The sequence below is a fragment of the Phyllostomus discolor genome, chromosome 11 (genome assembly GCF_004126475.2).
Source record: "Phyllostomus discolor isolate MPI-MPIP mPhyDis1 chromosome 11, mPhyDis1.pri.v3, whole genome shotgun sequence".
NCBI classification, from domain to species: Eukaryota; Metazoa; Chordata; class Mammalia; order Chiroptera; family Phyllostomidae; genus Phyllostomus; species Phyllostomus discolor.
In genome coordinates this window covers 72,616,857-72,634,570 of record NC_040913.2, presented here as the reverse complement: position 1 = coordinate 72,634,570, position 17,714 = coordinate 72,616,857, and the positions used below count along the sequence as shown (strand labels likewise).

Below are 17,714 nucleotides of genomic sequence, written 5' to 3'. Positions count from 1 at the left end.
ACACGGACCGGCTGCTTCTCGCACACGCCCCAACAGCAGACCCAGGCCCATCCACGCCCTAACGTGGGACAGAACTGACGAGCTTCTGTTTTGCATGCCCAACCAACTGAGCCACACTGGTCAGGGCTCACATAATCTATTAAAAGGTGGTTCTAGTTTTAAAAAGGAGAAGGACTCACTGAAAATATCTTCCTTTTAAACCAGTTCTAAGATTTATTTCAGTATAACTTCTGAAATAAAGAAGTAGGAAACTGTAATGTGTGTTAAATGTGTTCACATCAACATTCTGTTTTCACCTCCTTACACCATATTTGATCAGAGATCATTCAACAAAGCAACTCACCAGGGTTTCCTCTTTTAGTGCTGGATCTTCTCTTGGCTTTTCGGAAACAGGGTCAACCCTCTCATTTGGTCTCTAGATGAAAAGGTATAGGTAACAAGGATATAAAATGGCAAACCAAAGAACAGTGACATACACCGAAAGAATCAAAGAAAACTAAATAGCGAAAAGAATAAAGGACACTTACTGTTAACTGGATAATATAAGGAGTAAGAATACAGCGTATGCAGTACTTAATGCTGTGTCTCAACAGCCCTCTACACCATACCTCTAGCTCCCATTTCTTATTTCATTACTTTTGAAACTTAATTTCTTAATTTGTTGAGTTTGGTTTCACTAAAACTTATCAGAGTGCAGAAAAATGGGCACGTTGAGACTGTTAGTAGGATGTAACTTGGAGTTCTTCTGGAGAGCAATTTGGCAAAATGTATGAAAAGTCTTAAATTTTCAGAGTCTGACCCAGCAAATTCAGTTCTAAAAACATATACCTCTCAGTGCTTTTTCAGTACACATGTACAAAGATATGCACACCAGTGCTAACTGTAAGAGCAAGTGTTAAAAAGTCTAGATGTTCGAAATGTAGAATTTATTAAATTACAGTATAACTAGACAGTAAAAATACAAAAAATTTAATGACATGAGAAAATAATATATTGTTACTTAAAAATAGCAAATTGCAAAGCAGTGTGTATAGTATGAGTCCAATCTTGGGAAAATAGTTTTTTTTTTATGTGCACAGAAAAAAAGACTAGCAGAATACTACCATGTGATGCACCGAGGTTTTTGGTTTTGTTTTTAGAGCTCTCATTCACTTTTAGAGAGAGGGGAAGGGAGGGAGAAAGACAGGGAGAGAAACATCGATGTGAGAGAGAAACACTGATCAGTTGCTTGTACACACCCAGACTGAGAACTGAACCCACGGCCTAGGCATGTGCCCTGACCAGAGATCAACCGGTGACCCACTGCTTTGAGGGATGATGCCCAAACAACTGAGCCATGCAGGTCAGGGTGGAATAAGTTATTTTTTGGTGTGCTTTTCTGTGTTTGTCAAGTAATTTATAATAAACATTATGTTACTTTTCTAATCATAAACCTTGCAAATTTGTTATTTAAAAGTTAATTTCTACAACCCTTTGGGCAAGCCATTTGGAAGTATCTATCAAAATTCAAAATATGTACAATCTTCAATCTATTATTTATATTTTAAGAACCTATCCTACAGAAATATAAAAAATAAAATCTAAGCAGAGGGATGGAAACTACAGCAATGTATCATGTCAGTAATCTACGTCTATCAACATCTTTGTACTTTTTACCTGATACATTGTATACCAAATTGGTAACAGTAGTTATCTTTGGGAAACAAGATTAGGAAAACAATGAGGGAAGAGCTATACTTTTATATCATTTGTATGTTCTGTAAAAAGTAAGTTACTTTTGTAATCTAAAAGATTTAAAATTTTTTTTCTCGCTTGTCAAAGAACAAAATTTAATTCAGATGGCTTAGAAAGAGGATATATCCATCAAATTAGGTCTCAACTCCACTAAAAAAATGGTTAATTTTAGAAGCTACTTAAAACTCTCATTCACTTAATTAAAGACATTTAAAACATTATTGTAAAAACAAAATTTTATTAAATACAAGAAATTGTAGCCCTGGCTGGTGTCACTCAGTGGATTGAGAATAAGCCTGTAAAGCAAAAGGTCGCTGGTTCAAGTCCCAGTCAGGGCACATGCCTGGGACTTGAACCAGGTCCCCAGTTGGGGGATGTGTGAGAGGCAACTGATGGATGTCACTTGCACATTGATATTTCTTTCCCTCTCTTTTTCCCTCCCTTCCCCTCTCTCTAAAAATAAATACATAAAATCGGGAGAGCGGGGACAGAGCGGGGCAGGGGAGAGCCATGGGGGAAAATGGGGACAACTGTAATTGAACAACAATAAAAAAGATTACAAAGTAAATAAACATATAAATAAAATCTTTTTTAAAAAAGGAAAATTGTAAAAAGGTTTCTATTAGGAAATGATAAGCCAGACTAGTATTATATCCCAAACCCCAAGTATCAATCATTCATTCAATAGTGCCTGCAGCCTTCCAGGCTCTGTTCTAGAAGTTGGGTATACAATAGTGAAACACACAGATGTGATCCTTGACCTCAAAGAACTGTACAGTTGGGTAGGATAGGCAGACATTAAAGACACACAAACACATACTAATAAATGTATATGTATAGAGAAAAAGTAATGTGTGGGTGTAGGGGGGTTACTGGGGAGTTGGTGTGGGTGTTATATCTTTAGATACAAAGCTCAGGAAAGGCCTCTCTGAGAAAGTAAATTATAATCTGAAAATCAAAGAAGGAGGAGTCAGTCTAGGAGAAAGCGGGCAGAAGAACATTTCAAAAAGAAGTAGCATGTGTGAGATCCCGGAAGTTAAAAAAAAAAAAAAAAAAGGTAGGGATTTCAGGAAGGCTAATACAACTAACTTATCGTCCCCGAAGAGGAGAGGTCACGAGATGACAGTAGAGAGGCAGGTTATCTCACGAGGGCCTTGAAAGACAAGTTCAAGCATTTTCTCTCAAGTGCTATGAAAAACCACTGAAGAGGATCACGTAGAGAAGTAACATGAACATGACCATTTGTTTTTAGAATATCATGTTAGCAATTATGTGGAGAATATGTTGGAAGGCAACATGAGAGAAAGCAGAATGTTTAATAGAAGGTTAATGAAAATACTGGAAATGGCCCAGGTGAAAGAAGGTACTAGCAACTTACTGATGGGCACAAAATTAGCTGTCAGATGCATCTGTTGGTGGTACCATAAACATCTAATCTAATAGGACACACTCACTGAGGAAAACAACATCTATGCTCCGAAGAAAAAAAATTTCCCCCCTGATCATTAGTGTAATAAAGCAGTTTAGAATACTATTCACATTTGCATAGACCCATTAGGGAGCTTCATTTCAGTCTACGGATACTGCTTAGGCCTTCACCTCAGCTTCACATTCTTAAGCTACAGCAGGAAGACAGGGCCACTTGAGGAGGCATATATGTAGCCAATAAACTGAGTCATCTTCTGCACATTCAATCCTCAGGTCTGGGTGTAAGGAATCTCTATAACTCTTTTTGAGGCCAGACAAATAAGGAGTAACTAATCTTTGCCAAACAACAGAATCCTACTACTGTAAGAACTGGTCTGAACCCCATTAACTTTTTTCCCTTCCTAAAATAAAGACAGAATTTTCTTTAAAACTTTTTAATTAATCAAACGTCTTATCACTTTTTGAATTTTTGTTTTGTTCCAAATTGCTTGCATTTTCTTCAGGCTGGCTTGAAACACTGTTAAAATCACTTTCCTAGAACTGAATTTTTTTTTACAATCATTTTAAAAGGAAACAAATGTCAAGAGTGAGAAAGAGATCCAAGAAGATTTATTCTGGCTTTTAAGACTACATAACTAACAGAAGAAAAAAGAAGTTAAATAAGGATGCTGCAAGAAAAGAAAGGAAATATACACTGTAAAATGTGCTGATGTGTGAGCAAAAATAAAATTATCTAGGAGGCATTTAGAGATCTCTGAAGAGCTCCAAAGAAACATTAAGAGGATAAACCAAGAAATAGCATAGTATCACAAACACCCATTAAAAAGGAAAGAGGCTTCCGGCCCAGATGGAGGCGTAGGTAGATACGCTTCACTTCCTCCCACAACCAAAACAAGGACAACCACCAATTTAAAAACAAAAAAACAATCAAAACTGCCAGAAAATCAAACTGTACAAAAGTCCAACAACCAAGGAGTTAAAGATGAAATATTCACCCAGACCAGTAGGAGGGGTGTAGAGGATGCCCAGCAAAGCAGCAGCTGGAGGACCCAGCAGTCCCACATTTGCATGTGGAGAAGCTGGGAGGAACAACTGGAGAGTGAGACTGATTGCACAAGCCAGGGTTCCAGCAGGAGGGAAAGAGCCTCAAAACCTCTCACTGAAAAAACCTATGGGGGTTGCAGCAGTGAGAGAAACTGCCAGTCTCTCAGGAGAGTTAGTTGGAGGGGTCCATGGAGTCCTAGAGTGTACGCAAGCCCACGCACCTGGGAATCAGTACTAGAAAGGCTCAATTTGATGTGGGCAGCAGTGGAAGTACTGAAAGAGGGGCAGAGCCAAACAAGTGGCACTGTTCCCCCTCAGACCACTCCCCCATATATACAGCCCCGCAGCAAAGTAACGTGGGTTGCCCTGCCCTGGCAAATACCTAAGGCTCTGCCCCTCATAATGTAACAGGTGCACTGAGACAAAGAATTATGGTCCAAATGAAAACAGATCAAAGCTCCAGAAACACAACTAAGCAACGAAGAGATAGCCAACCTATCAGATACAGAGTTCAAAACACTGGTAATCAGGGTGCTCACAGAAATGACAATATCGATGCAAAATAAAGTAAGCAGTGAAGGCTATACAAAGTAAAATAAAGAAAAATATACAGGGAACCAACAGCGAAGGGAAGGAAACAGACTCAAGTCAATGATTTGGAAGGAGGAAGAAATAAACATTCAACCACAACAGAATGAAGAAACAAGAATTCAAAAAAAATGAGGAGAGGAGCTTAGGAACCTCCAGCAAAACTTTAAATGTTCCAACATCTGAATTATCTCCAGAAGGAGAAAAGGAAGAGCAAGGAATTGAAAACTTATTTGAAAACATAATGAAGGAGAACTCCCCCAATCTGGCAACGATAACAGATTTCCAGGAAGTCCAGGAAGCCCAGAGAGTCCCAAAGAACTTGGATCCAAGAAGGAATACACCAAGACACATCATAATTAAATTACCCAAGATGAAAGATAAGGAGAGAATTTTAAAAGTTGCAAAAGAAAAGGAGACAGTTACCTACAAAGGAGTTCCCATAAGACTATCAGCTGATTTCTCAAAAGAAACCTTACAGGCAAGAAGGGGCTGGAAAGAAGTATTCCAAATCACGAAAGGCAAGAACCTACATCCAAGGACCTCTATCTAGCAAAGCTATCATTTAGAATGGAAGGGTAGATAAAGTGCTTCCCAGATAAGGTCAAGTTAAAGGAGTTCATCATCACCAAGCCCTTATTATAGAAAATGTTAAAGGAACTTATCTAAGAAAAAGGAGGTCAAAACTGTGAACAGCAAATGACAACAAACTCACAACTATTAGCAACTAAACCTAAAAATATAAAACCACAAACAAACTAAGGCAACAACTAGAACAGGAACAGAATCACAGAAATGGAAAGCACATGGAGGATTATCAGCGGGGAGGGGGAGAATGGTGGAAAAGGTACAGGAAATAAGAAGCATAACTGGTAGGCACAAAATAGACAGGGAGGTTAAGCATAAGAAATGGAGAAGCCAAAGAACTTATATGTACAGCCCATGGACATGAACTAATGAGGGGGGAATGGTAGAATGAGGAGGGTGCAGGACAAAGGGGGAGAAAGGGGAGGATAAAAATGGGACAACTGTAATAGCATAATCAATAAAATATACTAAAAAAGTGAAAAAAGTTTTTAAGGCAAAATGGTCGACAGAAATCAAATGTTCAAGAAAAATAAGGAGTCAGAAAATGCAAACAGGTTAAATATTTCTGTGTACAAAATCCATTTTCCTTTAGTTGTTCAAAGGATAGATAAACTTAAAAGAGATTAAAATCAAGTGAGGACATAAAAGAAAATAACTTTTTGGGAAAAGGGATTAAAATCAAGTGAGGACATAAAAAAATAATTTTGGGGGTACTAATAATGTTGCTTTAGGAAGAGAAAACATCAGAGAAAACCATCTCAATGAGTTAGTTCTCCTTAATGTTTAAGTCATCTTAATTTTAAATTTATAACTTTATATTTATATAGTACTTTTTAACATTTTAGTTGATTCCACATGGAAAGACCTATCTTCCAGGAAAGGATCACAGGAAGTTTCTTTAAAAAAAAATCTGCACAAAGGGTATGTTTATTGATTTTAGAAAGAGGAAGGGAGGAGAGGGAGAGAGGAAAGAGAGAGGGCAACATCACTGTGACAGAGAAACACTCATCAGTTGCCTCCCACACTCGCCCCCACTGGGCATCGAACTTGAAACCTAGGTGCATGTACCCTGACCAGGAATCCAAATCTCAACCTTTTGGCATACAGGGACAAGGCTGACTGAGCCTGAGCAACTGACTGAGCAACCCAGCCAGGGCAAAAATCACAGGAAGTTTCTTAAGTAGGGGAAAAAAAATGTTAAGAGACCAGCTGAAATAAAATTACATTATCCTAAATACTCCTCTATAAAAAATTTAGTCTAGTACTTTTACTTAAACCCAAGCGATTTATTGGTATGAATAATATGCAGTAAATCTGGCAGAATTCCAAACCCTTAATAATTTTGAAAACATTAAGCAAAATCATATTTTCTAAAAGAACCAAAAACTTATGTCAACATTTAATGCGAAAAGAAAAATTTAAGGGCAAAATAAATTCTCCATTTTTTTCACTTTTTGAATAACTGCTTAAGTTTATAATCTTAAAAACTAAAACATGTGTACAAAAGAACATTTTGCATGTGAACAGGTTCTAGCTAGAGAACCAAATATAACCTCTAACTTAGTGCTATTGGGAATGAACCAGCTATATAGCTTTTTATAAGTGAAAATGGCAAGCTAAGAGTTAACGAGGCTAGCCTTAGTGGATAAGCCCAGAAGTGCTGGTGGAAGACCAATGTTTGAACAGGGCCTTCACTCACATGCCTGAGGCATTACACCTGCCAAGGAGGAGGAAATGCAGAAATACTTCCACATGTTTCTAATTTGGGGGGAAGAAACATGGCTAAAGCAACTTTAAAAAATACATAATTTCAGTAGTGATCTCAGGTCTCCTGCTGCCTAGGTGTTCAGACACATTTTCATTGTTGAGAAGATACACTTAGGCTGTTCCAAAGAACAGCCACTTTTTAGGAGGCCAAACAGCTCAGCATTGGGAGCAAATACTTGTAAAACAAATACTAAGAAAAAGTGAAATCTTTCAGTGAGATTTTGTTTGCTCTAAAAGAACCTATGAACATACACATAAATCAGCTTAAGGACAGCTTAAGGACAAACATTCCAAACTTTCTCTCCAGGCACACAGTTCTCATTTCCCTAAGGTACTGGAGTGGAGAACTGTCCAGTGCTGTCAGCACTCTTTAGTCGGGCTTCATGTCCACTTCTGAGTCCTTTGTAATGCTAACCACCAAGGGCTTGGACCCCTAGTGACAACCAGAAAGCACAAAGGTGTCAAAAAACCTAAACATTAAAAACACACACACACAACTATCCTGAAGGAAGCAAAACAGATACTGTTCTAGTTAAGGAAATGCCATTTAAAAAAAATCTAAGCTTACAAAACATTGATTTGTACATGTCACTAGCCATCTGTACAGCTCTGCAAAAAGCATGGCACTAACAACATGCAAAAGCCTTGGGAGCTCTAGCTTTAAAGTTCTGTTGTCAGAATAAAGTACAACTTTTTAGGAAGGGGAGACTTCTGGCCAAGATGGAGGTGTAGGTAGACATACTGTGCCTCCTTGCACAACCAAGATAGGGACAACAACAATTTAGAAACAGAGTAACAACCAGAACTGACAGAAAATTGAACTGTATTGAAGTCAGACAACCAAGGAGTTAAAATAGAAATGTTCATCCAGACCGGTAGGAGGGGCGGAGTCGGGCAGCCGGGCGGAGAGGGGTCTCGCTGCACAAAGTGCATTGGGACTGGGTGCGTAACACCTCAGCAGGCAGATCCTGGGCGAGCAAGCAGTGGCTGGCAAATCCTGGCTGAGGGGTGGCAACCGGTAGACCCAGTGAGGCGGCAATAGTGAAGCAAAACACTGCGCGCAACCCAGAATCCCAGCGCAGGTAAATAGAGCCTTGGGGCACTGATTGAAAACACCTGTGAGGGTTGACGTGCAGGGTGAGACTCCCAGCCTCACAGGAGAGGTCGTTGGAAAGACCCATGGGGTGTACAAGCCCACTCACATAGGAATTGGTACCAGAAGGGCCCAGTTTGCTTGGGGGAAACTGCAGAAGGGACTGAAATCAGCAGACAACAGAGCAAGCGCCATTGTTCTCTCTTGGACCCCGTCCCCATCCCCACATACAGCATCACAACCCAGAGGCTGGGTTGCCCTACCCTGGTGAACACCCAAGGCTCCGCCCCTCATACATAATAGGCTTGACCAGACCAGAGAGAGGGTGGGGGGGGGGGGAGGGAGATGGCTCAAACAGAAGAACAAATGAAAGCCCCAGATCCAGTACTTTTAAGTGACCGAGAGATAGCCAATCTATCAGAAGCACAGTTCAAAACACTGGTGATCAGGATGCTCACAGATTTGGTTGATTTTGGTCACAAATTAGATGAAAAAATGAAGGCTACAATAAGTGAAATGAAGAAAAATGCACAGGGAACCAATAGTGATGGAATAAAAGCTGGGTCTCACATCAATGGAGTGGACCAGAAGGAAGAAAGAAGCATACAGTCAGAAAAGAATGAAGAAATATGAATTAAAAAAAATGAGGAAAGTCTTAGGAACCTCCAGGACATCTTTAAATGTTCCAACATCCGAATTACAGAGGTACCAAAAGGAGAAGAGGAAGAGCAACAAGTGGAAAACTTATCTTAACAAATAATAAGGGAGAACTTCCCCATTATGGCAAAAGAAATAGACTTCCAAGAAGTCCAGGAAGCTCAGAGAGTCCCAAAGAAGTTGGACCCAAGGAGGAACACACCAAGGCACATCATAATTACACTAGCCAAGGTAAAAATGAAGGAGAGAATCCTAGAAGCAGCAAGAGATAAGGGGACAGTCACCTACAAAGGAGTTCCCATCAGACTGTCAGCTGATTTCTCAAAAGAGACCTTGCAGGCAAGAAGGGGCTGGAAAGAAGTATTCCAAGTCATGAGAGGCAAGGACCTACATCCCAGATTGCTCTATCCAGCAAAGCTTTCATTTAGAATGGAAGGGCAGATAAAGTGCTTCTCAGATAAGGTCAAGTTAAAGGAGTTCATCATCACCAAGCCCTTATTATATAAAATGTTAAAGGGACTTAGCTAAGAAAAAGATAAAAAACATGTATAGTACAATGACAGAAAAATCACAATTATTAACAACCACACCTAAAACAAAAGCAAACTAGGCAAACAACTAGAACAGGAACAGAACCACAGAAATGGAGAACACATGGAGGGTTATCAACAGGGGAGTGGGAGGAGGAGAGAGGGGGAAAAGGTACGGAGAATAAGTAGCATAAACAGTAGGTAGAAAATAGACAGGGGAAGGGCAAGAGTAGTATGGAAAATGTAGAAGCTAAGGAACTTATGACACATGGACATGAACTACAGGGGGGAAATGTGGGTGGGGGAGGGTGTGCAGGGTGGAGAGGGATGATGGGGAATAAGGGGACAACTGTAATAACATAATAAAATATAACAAAAAACATCTGATGAAGGAAAAAAAAGGTTTTGACTTAAGTAATGATGTAGTGATGACAAATAAAAAATGAAATGTAGCTAAAGCTAAAAAGAAAGAATAAAGTACAACTTTTATGGCACCCACTTCTTAAGCTTTCAACTGCCCCCCACGTGATAAAACTTTGATTAATTAAAATTCAACTGACAAGAACTTAGCTCTTCATGTCTTTGAAAGAAAAGGGAGGAAGGAAGGGAGAGAGAAAAAGGTAGAGAAGGATGAGGGAAGGCAGAAAAGGATGGCAGAGGGAGAAGGAGGGAGAGAGAGTGAAGAAAGGGAAAGAAACAAGAAAAAACTCTGAATTTTCCCCCAAAATCGAACTTTCAGACAATGGGCTTGATAGTATGTATTTGGCACAATCAATGCCACTCTCTACATCTATACTTACAAATTTACATTCCTTTACCTCAAGACACTGTGAGATCCTGAATAATGAAATACTAAATTATGCTTTCTATGATGTACTAAAAACAAAAATGAACTACAACTCTTTTATTATATCTAACCATGCTAATACCTGGATACAACAGCTGGCTGACGGTTTCAGTGATATAAAGCACAGCAGATACCCAACAAAGACAGAACTGGCTTTAAAATCTCATTGCAAAGTGACTACTAGAAATATCATTCTTGAATTTCAATAAGGCAAAAAATAGGTATGAAAAATAGCCTGTCTTATCCTGCCTCCAATTGCTTCCAGCCCTATTTGTTTTGAGATATGCTTTTAACTCATTTATCAATAAAAGCAAAAAGTCTAGCCTGTTAAATAAAACTGGATACTCTCCTACTTGCCAGAGTCTCTAGAGCAAAAGTGAGATGGCCAGCAAGACAGCTCTCGGGAACAAAGCTAACACCAAATTCAGGTTTTGTGCATTTTTGTGATTCCCAAGGGTCACAGCACATCACATACCGTTTTATTTTAGATGTAAGAACAATATACTACAGTGGATGTCCCTGCAGTGCAAAAAGTGAACTTCTTTCCTTTTATGTATTCATTTAATTAATAAACAGTCAACATAAGATACTATGTGAGCTAAGTTTGGTGGGGGGCATTTAATAAATGACATAAGAAATTAAAACACATTTCAAAAACCATTTAGTTCCCAAACCTTCATTTTTACAGATTCGTTTTACAGTTCTTACAGAACTTTAGCTATTACAGTTCTGAAGAGCCATACAGTGTCTCTAATCACTTTTGACCTCACTACCCAGTTTTATTTTCTTCCTAATACTTAACACTATCTGAACATATATGCATACATAGTAGAATAGAAGCTCACTAACTGCTGGCATCTTTACTTTTCAATCACTGCCCTGTTCTCAGTTCTGAGAAAAGTGTCTAGCACACAGTAGGTACTCAACTGATATCTATTAAATGAGTAAATAAGAAAATTATAGAAACATTTAAAGAGACATTGAAATATCACACGGGAACTTGTGAGAGTGTAGAACCAATGGGACCTTGACTCCACAGAAAGATCACATTTGAGCTGTATAAAGTACTGGAACCTGGCTACCATGGAAACGGTGACTTGGTAAGAAGTAAACCGTTCTTTGAACGTAAGACAAAATTAACTTATTAAGGCATACCAAATGTAAAAGCAGACAACTGTCCATAAATAAATATTTATTTATTCCCAAATCAATGTCTGGAAAACACCTTCAATTCATACCACGTATTAGAATACTAACTAAAAACTCTTCCTTCAAGCTATAATTGATTTGTTATATGCCTATTATTATTAAGGAAATTCATACTGAAAACTCAAGAGATATTAAAAACTCCTAGAAGAAAACCTAGAGAGTTACCTCTTTGACATCATTCTTACCAGTATCATTTTTAATTTAAATCCTTGAGCAAGGGAGACAAAAAAAAACAAACAAACACATGGGATTACATCAAACTAAAAAGGTTTTGCATAGTGAAGGAAACCATCAACAAAATGAAAAAGACAACTTACTAAATGGGAGAAATATTCACAAATGATACATCCAATGAGGGGTTAATATCCAAAATATATGAAGAGCTGATAAAACTTAACACCAAACAAATCAATCCAATTAAAAAATGGGCAGAGGATCTGAAGAGATATTTTTCTAAAAAGGACATACAGATGGCCAACAATTATATAAAAAGATGTTCAACATCATTAATCATCAGGGAAATGCAAATTAAAGCCACAACGAGATATCAACTCGCACCTGTCAGAATGGCCATGACCGATAAACAACAAACAAGTGCCGGAGAGGAGGAGGCGAAAAGGGAACTCCTGTGTCCTATGGTGGGACTGCACATTAGTGTAGCCGTATGGAAAACACTGTGGAGATTCCTCAAAAAATTAAAAATAGAGCTGCCATACAATCCAGCAATTCTACTCCTGGGCATTTATTTTAAGAAAACAAAAGCACTAATTTGAATAGATACATGCACCCTTATATTCACTGCATCATTACTAGTAATAGCCAAGATATGAAAGCAACCTAGATGTCTATCAATAGATGAATGAAGATGCGGTACATATATATAATGGAGTATTATTCAGCAATGAAAAAGAATGAAATTTTGCCATTTGCGACAACATGGATGGGCCCAGAGGGTATTATGCTTAGTGAAATAACTCACACAGAGAAAGACATACCATATAATCTCATATATACATGGACTTTTAAAAGAAAATGTACAAACAAAATAAAACAGAAGTAGACCCATAAATACAGAGGACAAGCTGATAGTTGCCAAATGGGAGAGAGTGGAAGAATAGAAATTTAAAAAATGTAAAAAAAAAATCATGCCCGAAGGTGCCCAAGCTACATGAGAGATCGATCACAAGATCAGGTGCTCCACAGTTCTTCCCACTGGCGTATGACACCGATTACTATAACAAAGAGTTTGTATAAACAGGAACCAAAAACTTAAATGAGAGCAAGTCTCTAGACCAAACTACCTGTTTACAGGAAATACTGGGGACAGAACTTGTTAAATGACATCACTAGGATGTGATCAACAAATTCCAGAATATGGGCCCCTCTGATGGACAAATTCATTGTAAGAAAAAAGCAGTAAGGGTAAACTGTAGATTTAAGAAGTCCTAAGGAAGGAATGTATCTACCAGATACAACATGTGGTCTCTGTCTAAAACCTGATTTAAACCAATCAAATGAAAAGCAAGATTTAAAAAAAAAATTCCAGCAGCATGCATCTTAAGTTACATAAGAAAAATGGCTTTTATAAAAACTCCACTTGAAGTATTAATCAATATATATGAAAACAAACTTCAATTTTAATGAGGAGTTCCTCTATTACTTCAGGTTATTTTGTAGCAAACACGTTAGTAATGAGTGCTAAATCCAGAATCTACTGGCAAAGGTCAGTCTAACTTAATAAAAAATATAATAATTAGCCTTGGCTGTGGTGGCTCAGTGGATTGAGTGCCAGCCTGCAAACCAAAGGGTCTCTGGTTCAATTCCCAGTCAGGGCACATGCCTGGGTTGCAGGCCAGATCCCAGTAGAGGGTGCACAAGAGGCAACCATACACTGATGTTTTTCTCCCTCTCTTTCTTCTTCCCTTCCCCTCTCTCAAAAAAATAAATAAAATCATTAAAAACATATTAACCATTTCCTCTTTGCCTTTTCTATTCAACTCTAGAAACAAGTTTATTAGAAGCAAATAAAAATAAAGTTGAGGGATTAGACAAAGAAACATAAGAAGCAAGTTCTTAGTCCCACATTTTAAAAATACTGCTTCAGTTTTAATGAAGTAACAAATATTTTCTCAGCACCTACTTATAATATCCAAAGCCCCTTGCTAGGAATTAGAAGAAGTTATCAGAAATATTTAAAGAGATAAAAACTGAAAAATATCTCTATGACTTCCAGTAAATGTGAAATATTACAAAATTTCTCAAAAAGTGTTTCAACTTACACTTTGTTCCTCTGGTTCTAATTTGGGGATTTTGTGTGACTTGCGCTCTTCAGATCTAGATGAGTCATGCTTGTTGCTTTTTTTCCTCTTTTCTTTTCTGCTTTCATGCTTTGACTTTGTGTGCTCACTCGCCTGTACTTCATTTAAAAGGTCTCCACAAAGGGAAGACTCAAACAATTCCCTGCCATTCTGGATAGTTTTGGTTATTTTTAGTTTAATTTCAGGTGAGCCAGTCTTCTTTGGAATCACAGTCTGTGGTACCGAAGGAGGAGGTGGTAGCTGTGGAGGAGAAGGTTTTTCCAGAATTTCATGTGGTCTTGTGTTTGAAATTTCTGAATGGTAATAGTCAGGGGGGCTAAAGTTTCTAACTGCACCATAACCATTGGCCGATCCATTGGGATACTGATTATAAGATGGGTATTTGGTTTGAGTTTCATACATGCTGATTGATGGTGGATAGCCATTTGTGAGTGGAGGAAGATCTTCTGTTGTAGGTGCGTACTGAAAGCCTTGCTGCAAGGTAGCTTCATATGGTGTATGGCCACCATCTTCAACAATGTCACTGTTGTTATCAAAGGCATCCTCCTGGCGGATGTTGGCGGAGTCAATGAGTTGAGGTGGTTGCTGAATTGTGTTTCCCATGATCCCTTGCATGAAAGAGAAAGAGAAATCCATTGTTCTGCTCCAGCATCCTTAACTTTCCCTTTCTCTCATCGGGCCTAAAGTTTTAAAAGAGGAAATTAAAAGGTATTAATATCCTCACAAGTGAAAAGCTAATTAATTGAAAAAAGGATTAAACTAAAATATTCTGAACCAGCCCTGTCTGGTGTGGCTCAGTGGACTGAGTGCTGGTCTGCAAACCAAAGGGTCACTGGTTTGATTCCCAATCAGGGAACATGTCTGGGACACAGGCCACACCCCCAGTTGGGGGCTTGGAGAGGCAACCACACACTAACGTTTCTCCCCCTCTCTTTCTCCCTCCCTTTCCCTAAAAGTAAAAAAAAAATAAATAAAATCTTCAAAATATTCTGAACCCAATTTTCGTATTCAGATATGCAGAGTCACTAAATGTTTTTAAAACAGGTAGCCAATATAATTGTGTCACAGGACAAACACTTTTTTAATCTTAAATGCTTATATGCTTAAAACTCAATTACTTTCACAATAACTCTAGTAACAAATTTCATCCTCTTTGCAAACATGCAAAATAGTTTTCTGCTTCCCAAGTCAGAGATTATCATTCTTATGTTAGACCTGCTATTTGCAATATACCATATTTTTTGGACCATAAGATGCACCTAGGTTTTAGAGGAGGAAAACAGGAGAAAAATTTTTGAAGCAAAAAATGTGGTAAAATATTTAATAACATAAATAACATAATGTTTCACCAATGTAAATGTAAACAGAACTCAACAACTGCATTAACAACCATTATTCCTCCCAAATTGGCGGGTGGGGGTGGGTAGTGCATCTTATAGTCAGAAAAATACAGGTAAGCACAATGGACATACATAAATTAGGTCCCACTAAGCTTCCTTTAAATCATTCATGTTCTGTCCACTGGTTCTTTTTGTTATTACAAACATAATAAAATCTTATCACAAGTACTTTAAATGCAAAAGTATAAATGCCTATCGCTCTCCCCCTTCATCATCCCTATTCTTCTGTTATAAATAAGTATTGTAAACATCTTGCCGGGTATTCTTCCAAGTCTTTCTTCATATATTTATATGTAAAATTCTAAAAATTGGGTTTATTCTGTGACTTCCTTATTCAACTTAAGATATCCTAGATATCGTTCTACATTTACATGTATAATTTTCATACGTCATTCTTTAAATGGTTGCACTGGAAACTACTATGGTATCTACCAGAATGTATTTAACTATTTGTGTACTAAAATTCATTTAGCTGTTCACAATTGTTTGATACCATGAACAGGTCTACAAGAGGTTTTTTGAAATTGTATCTTTGTACATACATGTATTCCTATGGGATAGATCTGAAATCTTGGTAGATACTGAAAACTGTTCTGTAGGCTGTACTACAGCACTTTTCACTCACACCAATAGTGTGTGAAGATGTCTGATTCTCTATAGTCTTGCAGTGTCTAGGAGTTTTTAACCAGTGGTATAAATAGCAGAATCATCTGGGATACTTCTATAAAATGTGTATGTCAAGGTCTATCTACTGATCCATCTGATTCAATAAATCTGGGGTGAGGGCTAGAGCATGAGTATTTTAAGACCACATTCTAGGTAGAATTCTGATACAAACCCTAGTTTGAGTCACTGCATTATAGTCTTTGAATTTAGTCATCGCATTATACTATTAGAATTACTGCATCCTCCTCTAGGAGATGCCTAGAGATGCTCACGTCATGTAAGAATGTTATAATACAGATAAGCATCTGTTAGGAAATGCCTTAAGACCACTCTGCTTTGTCTCCACATCGCAAGACAGAGGATTAATGGACAGTCCAGATATTATTTTGATAATCCCATAAACGTTTCTTCTAGAAAGCTCTAAGGCAGAGGGGATTTCACTACTGTATGAAGTCTTATGAACTCATTGTAGCTATCTGGAACACCATGAAGAAGGATTCTGAGACTACAGCTCAGTTCAATTCTGTAACTGACTAATAATGTCTACTATCTTGCCCTGACTGCTATGGCTTGGTTGGGTGTTGTCCCACAAAGGGAAAGGTCAACCAATTCAATTCTCGGTCAGGGCACATGATGGGGTTGCTGGTCTGGTCCCTGGTCCAGGCATGTAAATGACACAACCAATCGATGTGTCTCACTCACATAGATGTCTCTCTCCTTGTCGTTCTCACTCCCTTCCCCTCTCTCTAAAAATAAATCAGTAAAATCTTTTTTAAAATTACAGGTTTAAAAAACAATAATGCCTACCATCTCGGTTCTAGTAAGATTTACCATAATAAGACTAATAACCCAAAACAGCAAAGGGAAGAGGAGGGGGAAAAAAGGAGACAATATACTTTTAAAGGTGTACCCAATTAAACAACTGTTGTTTATTCTGTTGTTAGCAAATGGAAAGAATTTTAGAAGTTCTAACATTTCAAACAAATGCATACAAGAAATCAAAATGTTCATACTGCTCTTCGGTGGGACAGGGGTGGAAGGTCTCAGAGAGCGCTCTCATTTTTTTATCACTTATTCTGGGCTAAGCACCTTATACATTTCCTCATTGAATTCTCATAACGACTCTGTAAAATATGCATTGTGACTCCTGGTTCATAGGTAAAAGAAACTGAGTCTCAGAGGGATTAGGTGGCTTACTTAAACCGTAAAGATTTAGGAGGTGAAATTAGGATTTGAATCTAAGCATGTTTGACTCTAAAGCCTATGATTTTTACTACTATACAACTTCCGCTTCCCTCAGCTACAAGTTGTAAGAGGCTTCAGCTATTCTATACTAATAACCTCCAACACTTAAATCATGCTTAGCATATGCCAGAAACCATTCTAAATGCTTTATGTACAATACTACATTTAGTCCTCCCAACAACCTTCAGGTAGATATTAATATTAGTTCCCACTATAGAAGGGGAAACAGAGAACAGAGAGGTTAAGCGACTTGCTTAAATGCAAAAGGCTAGTCCTTATAGGACAGAGCTGGGCTATAATCAAAGCAGTCTGGTTTTAGCATCTGTGATGCTAACCAACATACAATACTGATAACACTGATGTTAGAAATCACTTCTTCATATGTAGTTTTAAGAACTGAAATATTACCCTATGTTAACCCTTGGAAAAAATGTATAGCTCACAGACACAAGAAGAGTATACTCTAAAAGTCTGTAAATACACACAGGACAACTATACAGGTGGAACTCAAAAGTTCTTTAAACTTCCAAATTGAACACAAGTTAAATACTGACATTTAACATGCAACCTGTATGTTTGGTTCTTATTCCTGTCATATAC

The 17,714-nt window shown here is 38.0% G+C and overlaps 1 protein-coding gene across 11 annotated transcripts in view; it reads right to left on the bottom strand.

Moving 5' to 3' along the window:
* Nucleotides 1-17,714, bottom strand: part of NSD3 (nuclear receptor binding SET domain protein 3) — a 108,258-nt gene that overhangs the window by 64,020 nt on the left and 26,524 nt on the right. For all 11 annotated transcript variants that reach the window (XM_028526861.2, XM_036011589.1, XM_028526859.2 and 8 more), the window contains 2 exons: nucleotides 13,765-14,483; nucleotides 344-415 (listed from right to left, as the gene is read on the bottom strand). In XM_028526861.2, coding sequence (XP_028382662.1) covers nucleotides 344-415; nucleotides 13,765-14,439 — 747 coding nt within the window. In that variant the 5' untranslated portion in view covers nucleotides 14,440-14,483. The remainder of the gene's footprint in view (nucleotides 1-343; nucleotides 416-13,764; nucleotides 14,484-17,714) is intronic.